The 8064-nt window shown below is 51.3% G+C and overlaps 1 protein-coding gene across 1 annotated transcript; it reads left to right on the top strand.

The window, feature by feature from the left end:
• Positions 1–670: 670 nt before the first annotated feature.
• CkaCkLH20_04539 (NAD dependent epimerase/dehydratase) lies at positions 671–1578 on the top strand (the record flags this gene model as incomplete). The annotated part of the gene is made up of 2 exons (XM_038887258.1): positions 671–760; positions 814–1578. 2 exons carry the CDS (start codon positions 671–673, stop codon positions 1576–1578), a joined length of 855 nt encoding a protein of 284 aa, XP_038747424.1.
• Positions 1579–8064: the final 6486 nt, after the last annotated feature.

Here is an 8064-nt window from a genome sequence, read left to right as displayed (position 1 = left end):
CCAAATGAAGGAGTCGTATCCTAGCTCGACGTTACCAAGTCGTGTACTTACTTGAGTAACGTCCCATCGTCCGGGGAGAAGGCCCTCTCATGACTGTGGATTCCGGGGAAACTGGGTTGTCTAGAACATGGGGAAGTCGATCCCCGCCATCGGCTATTCGAAGTCGTTGGTCCATCCTGCCGCGGGGCAGTGGGGATAGGCGGCAGCCGATGCCGCTGATGAGGGGAAGAGCGCCATAATCATCCGCTTCAACTGTTGACTTCTGCAACAAGTGGCGTCATACGAAAACTGCGTCAAGACGCATTCGAATAAGGTCGGGTACGGCTTTTACAAGACTTGCATATTTCGGCAAAACTGTAGTCTTTTTGTCATCCCAGACCAGCGTCGGTTTCGCAGTTCAATTTAACTCAGCTCTTTGTTTTGTGTGCTTTTTGGGTTTCATCGAAATCGGAACATGTCTACTCAACCGTATGTCAGACCTCTTTCCCTGCCCCTGCTACCTTAATAACATGCCTCCAGAACTTATGTCTTGGTGACGGGGGCAACGGGCTTCATCGGCGCCCATGTTGTCGACGTCCTCCTCTCCCGAGGTGTTCGGGTCCGCGGTGCAACCCGGTCACGCGATAAAGGGGATGCCATGATTAAGGCCAGACCACAGTTTGCTGATAAACTGGACTTCGTTCAAATCGAAGACTTCGAGAAGCTTGGGGTTTTCAGTCAAGCTGTCCAAGACGTGGATGGCATCATTCACGTGGCTAGCGTAAGTGTTTTGAGCAAACCCATGTTCTATGATACTGAGAACCTCATCCCAAGCCCTTCACATACGATACGAAAGACAACGAGAAGGAATTGATTATTCCTGCCATCAATGGCGTTCGTTCCATTCTAGAAGCGGCGGCAGCAAACCCAAAGATCCAACGCACTGTCATCACATCCTCCTTCGCCTCCGTTTTGAATGTTGAGCGAAAGGCACCCCCATACTTCACGTACACGGGCAATGACTGGAACCCGTTGACTTACGAGGAAGCCGCCGCACCCGAAACAAGCGCCGTTGTAGCCTACAGAGGGTCCAAGAAGTTCGCCGAGCTTGCGGCTTGGGACTTCGTAAAGGAGAAGAAGCCTCACTTCGATATTGTCACTCTTTGCCCGCCCATGACTTTTGGACCTGTTGTTCACCCTGTCGCCAGCGTCGAGAAGCTCAACGAGTCAAACGCCATGCTTTGGAAGATTGCTAGCGGAATAAGGCCGCTCCCCGTCGCCAGAGTGCCGTTCTGGATTGATGTTCGGGACCTTGCCGTGGCTTATGTCGAGGCACTTTTGAGACCAGAGGCAGGAGGCAAGCGATATGTCCCAACAGCAAATGACCGATTTTCGTACGGACTAGCCGCAAGGATCATGGCAGAGAACTTCGAGTGGGCCAAAGGGAACGCTCTAGAGGATCAGGAAATAGATACTTCGCACGGCTTGGACGGACAGACTGCAAGTAAAGAGCTGGGGTTTCAGTATAGAACCTTTGACCAAACGGTGGTTGACCTCATAAGGCAGGCCAAGGACATAGAAACTCGAAATGCTCAGTAAATCTGGCTGGGCTTGAAAATTTCAAATCTCATAAATCATTACATGCTCTTATTTAAAGAGGCGTATTATTGGTGAATGCTACCTCTACGGCTTGAAAAATTGCGTCTGTTTCCTTGAATTGTGGCTTATTTGGGGCTATTGCCCGCCGTATAAGTCTACGAAGAAAATGCGAATCAAGCAGTCTGTTTACTTGAATCCATTACTCGACTGTAGCGTGCGACACTACTCTATCTGGTTGCCGGGAATCGGCGAAAGGTCATGGTTTACAACAAAGATCAGGAGATGCCAGAGGAAGATCCGAGACTGAAGCCTCTGGCCGACTGGGAAGATATGCAACAATACGTCACTGGGGATAATCTCGAGGTCTACAAATACTTCAGACATAAACGCACTGGTGGGTGAGTTCGTCGACTTCAATGGACCCTTCGACGGACCCTAATGCTCTTATCGCCAATGGTTTCGACTCCACGTGGAACCCGTACGAATTGTACGAATTGCTGGTATCTGGGACATGGAGGATTTGAAGCTATTTTCTCATTTCGTCTCTGACTTATTCGAAATTGAATGAATGCGGGACGACAGAACTCCTCACAACTGCGCAGCTGAAGAGTTCTGTCAAGTCAGACGCTTTCTGTCTCGATACTATCTCAGCACATTTCAATGTGGTTTATAACTTCTTAGTAAAGTCAGTCAAAGAGTTGAAGGCTGCAATAATAATTTACGACTCGCATTAGTCATTGAAAACTTTGCTTTTATTACTGTTACCTTGTGAAGAACTACCTAAGCCAAGCGTACAGAGCCCATTCATCACTGGGGGAACTTGTCCCTGTTCTCCGTGTCCTTCCCGTATTGATCCTCGAATACCTGCTTGTTCACAAGCGGGTCATGAAGAACCTTCATGACGAGCGTTTTTGAGGAGATCTTGACTATGTAAGCGGGTCCAATGGATAGATGAGCGTTGGTTTGGGCAAGGTGAGGAAAATACTCGAGACACGAATCTTGCTCAAAAGAAAGCAAAAGAGATTCGACATGGTCGAGATCCCGGGTCATTATATACTATTCCGACCCAATATCTGTGCAATCACGAGGCAGCACAGGGTACCTCGAACGAAAAGCCCGAGACAGCCATAGCATCAAGAGTCACAAGCAAACATCCAGCAAGCAATCTTGTCGGTAATCACTTGCAGAATAAAGGGCAAACACTCAACATCATGACAAATAGGTCACTCTGACATTGTTTATTCACTTCATGCAACAAGCTGGAAGGTTGGAGGCACAAACTCTGCCCCAAAGTGTGTGAGCATAGTCTACTGGGGCCTGGATCAAATGCCAGGTCAGGCCTGCTGCTGTCATCAGCATATGGAATTCCCGGCAGAAATGCTTGGAGGCAGAATGCGATATTTGTTTTAAGTGTCCTTAGTAATGCCGGCTTAACCATTGGACGCAGCGTTGTGCTTCATTCGCCCCAAAGGACTCATTCATCGCATTGTTACCATAACCGCCATAATGATGGGTTCTTTTCCAGCAGGAAGTCGCCTGAATAACTGACCATAAAGAGCATTCACTCCACGCCGTATGTTCAATAAGATCAATCATTCATCAGTGCCCTATCTACCCAAAGTCCTTTGCACTGATTCACTGTTCTCATTCCCAGCTAAGCAACTGCGAGATGTCGTCCAGCACTGAATCACTGCCATTCGTCTGGTAATAGTGAATCACTGCATTCGATGAAAAACGATTCAGCTCAACATCGTCTGAAACTCTTATATATACATGTACTCCTGCAAAGAGACAGCAAGAGAAACTTCCAACTCAAACCCAACTCTCAGAAACATCATCAACTACATCAAGAATACTCAGGCTTGACAACCCAACAAATTCCAATACACTTCTAAGACATTGACTCCATCTACTCAAGAAAGCAGAATGAGGGGACCCTACGTCGACATGTCTCTGGGCGACTTCATGGGGCTGACATTGAGGCAGCCGAATGAGAAGCTCAGTGTCGCCCAGATCAGCAGCTGTCGCTGGGAGTGCTGCTCCTGTCACCACAAGAACGGCCCCGGCGTAGAAATCTGCCGGTGCAAATGCGCGGGATGTTCTGAATGCCGGGTCTTGGTGCCATGCCACGTCTGGCGGGAGCTTCAGAAGATTGTCGAGAGCGAGGAGCGGAATAAGTCAGAGACGACGCCGGGAGGAGAGTGACGACGATAGGAGCAGTCGAACAAGCGACATGCAGGCATTGCTTTCTTCAGTACGTAGAATAATACAGTAACATTCAGCCAACTGCAGAGTTCGGACAGGAAATGGGTATCACAGTCCGAAACACCTGGCACACTTACATCATCCAGCGCGTCAGAAACTATTTCATGGTCTGCATGGGACGGACGCCAGCGTTGCGCACACTAGACATACCGCGGCGTTCATCTTCTTCTATGCTAGGTTTTGAAGACCGATATGATGACTGCTTTCTCATCGAAGATTCGTACTCGCATGTCAGGCTTTGATTCTACGCTGACATCCCAAGTCTGACGCGGGACCGATTCTGGACATTAACCGGAGGCGGATGGGATGAGGTCAGTACTGACAGACGAAAAATTTCATATGTGTAGATATCACGAAGCCGGCCTGTTGAGGTAAAGGAAACACTCGCAGATGAGCCAAAAAGAAGTCTGAGCTGCACATTCCATGCAAGTATCAAAAGATTGCGCCGAGGGGGAATCGAACCCCCGGCTCCCCGACGCTGCTGGATGGCAACGGAGAATTTTACCACTAAACCATCGGCGCAGACGATGATCCAGACGTGAATCCTGCGATGCGGAGGGCCGGCTGGGACGGGGATTATATCGTCGAGTTTGTGTGTTGTGGGCCGGGGTGGAGGGCGAGGGCTGGAAGGTCTCCGGACTTCCGCGGGTCCTTGCGGACGGGAATCCACTCTCCGCGGTGGGCCGAAACAAGTAGAGAAACAGCGAGCTGACGACTTCCATTGTAAGTCCTCGAGTTGAAAGAACACGCGAAGTCAGGGTCATGTCGTCTGTGTTCGGGGTGACCAGCCGCTGTTGAACAGGTGGAATGCAACGTCGCGCGTGGTGAGTGAGCCCGTCGGGAGGAAGACGCGGAACATGGCCGAACGGCGAGGTTCGCCGTGGGCGTGGGAATCGGGACCGTAGATCAGTGGCGCTTGAACGATGCAATGTGCCGAGACCTCTCGACTCTGTGGGGCCAGTCATTGTGACACAGCCGAGGAAATCCACGTTTTAAGAGCTGTGCACATATCAAAGCGCATATGGAAATTTCGTCAGCAGCAAGCGCAAGTGCGCGAGAGTATGACAGCAGCGTAGCTAGTACCGCGTCAATATCGTATCTGGCCTTGTCGTGGGTGTTGTGAGTCGTCGGTCAGTCAAACGGGAAGGTAATCATCGGGTGCGGATAATGCTGTTGTGACTGCGAAGCAAGGGATCGGCTTTCACAAATGATTTTACCCGCGGGTCATCCGGGGAAAGCGCCATCAGCGCGAAGATGGGGGACATCTGTTCGCGGAGGAAAGATTGACATGGCGAGCGATGCATTAAGCAGTCATGATATGCGGCGTGACGAGTAGATCCATCAGTGGTCGTTGACTTAGACTCTTGGCCTTATGGATTTTGGCGAATGAAGTCGATGGGATTGGTGACGTAGCGGCGCATGTGAGCCGTTTGGGTCGATTTTGGGTTGAAGGAGGGGAGAGGGGCATTCTGTCGAACAGCAAGGAAGAGATGCAGGAGGACATGGGTGTTAGCGGAGGATGCCCGCGGGATGATTCTCGTTCTGCTCCGTGGTGGTGTGTGCTTCTCGTGCTTTCCATTTAGCGCCTTCGAAGGAGGGCGAGGATGGGATGTTCGGACCAAGCGATATGAGGCGAGAGTTCACCCAAGGTGAGACGGGTGCGAAGTCGAGTGCGAGGAGAGATGAGATAGGTACGTACGTACGGGCTTGGGGTTATTCGGACGCAGAGACGGGATGGAGACCGACTCCGTCTGGTCGGCGGAGAGGCGGAGGAGGGAGCGGAAAGCGGTGGGAGTCTGGAGATGATGGGAGGCTGAGAAAAAGATGCGCCGGAACTTGAAAGAATTAAATGGCAGAGAGTCTGGGCGTGCAATTAATTGAGTGCAGCTTCGCCGGGAGAGTCCCAGCAGGGCCGACGACCGCAGTGTTTCACTCTGTTTGCTGCCGCATTTGTTCAAGAGAAATTGTTGAGAGATCCTGGAGCGGCTTGCTTGGCTAAGCGTAGGGGGGGTTGCCCGGTATCAGTCGTACTCATATTGATTGTCAAAGTTATTTGTGGACGACTGCCAAGGTGTTGAGGTGTTTTTCTTCTGTCTTGTCAATACTGAGATCTGTCGACTGCAACATCAAGGTCTTCCCGTCGGTTTCGGGCAACGGTGGAGGAGAAAAACAATCCACGGAAGAAAAAAAAAAAAAAAAAAAAAAGGAGCAGGCAGGGGTCTTTCCTCTGATGGGCACTGGGACAGATAAGCGGGTCTTGGATGGAACCGTGCAGAAGTACCGCGGAAGTACCTGACCGCCGCTGCAGCCTCCTCGGAGTGGAGGAACCTCGGGAAACTTGCACCACCAGAAAACACCACTGCCATTCTCAAGCATTCGAGAACGTTCATTCAGATATCGACATCACCAAACAGCAACAACTTTCCACGACTTCTGAGATCTACCGAGAAGAAAAGGAGGCGAAAAAAACGGTTGGCCCCTCCTGCCAACATGACTCGAGCAAAGCAACAGACAAAAGTGGAGGGTGACGGCGTGACGCCGCTCTCTCTGGGCGCCGAGACTGCAAACTGGAGTTGGCGATCTCGCGAATTTGCTTGGCCAGCAACGCCGAGGCACAGATCACGCCGCCAATGCTTGGAGACTGCCCGAGCTGCCAAATGATGTCGCACAATACTGCCCAGAGCTGCCAAAACTTCTCCAGCGTCTTCTCGTCAAGCTTTTGCCAATTGTGCGACAAGTCTGCACGATGAATAAGAGGAACTGGACCCTGAAGATATCAAAAGACATGTCACCGATCAGATCGGAGAGGAAAATCCGGGGATTCTTGTTTGGTTTTTCTACCAACGACGATTCGATATTTTGACCTCAGCCCTTTCTACCATAAACATCGACGTCAGTTACGCAGCACGGAAAAGCGGCTCAAGGGAACTCGACTCCGCCCATGTCACCTCGACTGCTTCCCTGCACCTGCGACTTTTTTCTTTGCAACAAGAGATTACCGCTTCCCGGGGGGGATTACGACACCACGCGGCCACTCAATGGCAGAATGGCGGTCGCATCGGGTCCATCCTTGCTTTGAGCCGCTTGGCGTACATGGGGCCCGTATCTCTCACTCACCTCACCACCCGGAAACCGAGCAACACGATGAAATATCTGTTGGGCTTGTATTGACAAGTATTGATGATAAAAATCAAAACACAGCACACAAGAGATCTGGCCCGGAGTCGTGGAACGTTGTCTTGGGATGGGTGTCTCACTTATCCTCCCTATCGCAACCCAAGATGAGATGCCTTTAGCTGGATCAAGGTTAGCACATCACTTACGATGGTTCACCTCAACCTGACATGTTCCCTGGACGAGCCCAACTTAACAACAACCAGAGACGTCGTGGCAACCTTAATGAACACCACCCTTTGACACCGCAGTCGCACTTCAGTCTTTTCCTCACAGCCTAGGTACGGTCGGTACCCCCGAGGTACCACGTCAGCAAGCCCTGCGCCTCCCACGGACGGCAGCAGGAACCACTGGGAATGCTGGGAAGTCAACCGTGAAGAGCCCTGTAGAGCAGAAATCCATCCAAGTCGCCCCCCCGTGGCCCCCCAAAAAAGGGCCCCACCATTCGCGCTAGGCGGGGCCAGGCTTTTTTTGCATGGTTCATCCTCTGCTATCAGTTGCGCCAACTTTCTTTCTCCCGTATCTCGGGGGTCCCTACTACGCGGTACTTAGGTTCCATGAACCCCGAAGCTGTCTTTACTGTCTGTCTCTCCTTTTGTTGTTCAGCTACGAACTCTGCGTCCTCGATAGACCAGAGATTGTTGGAATCCACTCGACTGTCGCTCCCGTCACTCGACACAAACATCGTTCCGGAGCTCGACCGCGAAGCGCATACCCAACGAGAGGCAACGCCTGTCGGTGACCTCATAGCTCTCTGCAGCGCCCCATATCGACTCGACTCGATTCGATTTCGCTCGACGAACCCCAGACCAGCGCCTCTTGGCACGCCAACTTCTCCCTGAATGCATCAAGAAACCCTCACTCTCGAGACGAAATCTATCGACTGGGGACTCTCGAGCCCTTCACCCGGTCCAGCCGTCATTCTCTTTGCTGCCGGCGACTGAGCAACCAACATTCATACGACATCCACCACGAATCGCGACCTCACACAATATCTACTACTACAACATACCCTATTCAAGGAGGTAATCCCTCAATTGCGCCACC

This window comes from Colletotrichum karsti (genome assembly GCF_011947395.1).
Source record: "Colletotrichum karsti strain CkLH20 chromosome Unknown Scaffold12, whole genome shotgun sequence".
NCBI lineage: Eukaryota > Fungi > Ascomycota > Sordariomycetes > Glomerellales > Glomerellaceae > Colletotrichum > Colletotrichum karsti.
This window is presented reverse-complemented; position numbering and strand designations above follow the sequence as displayed.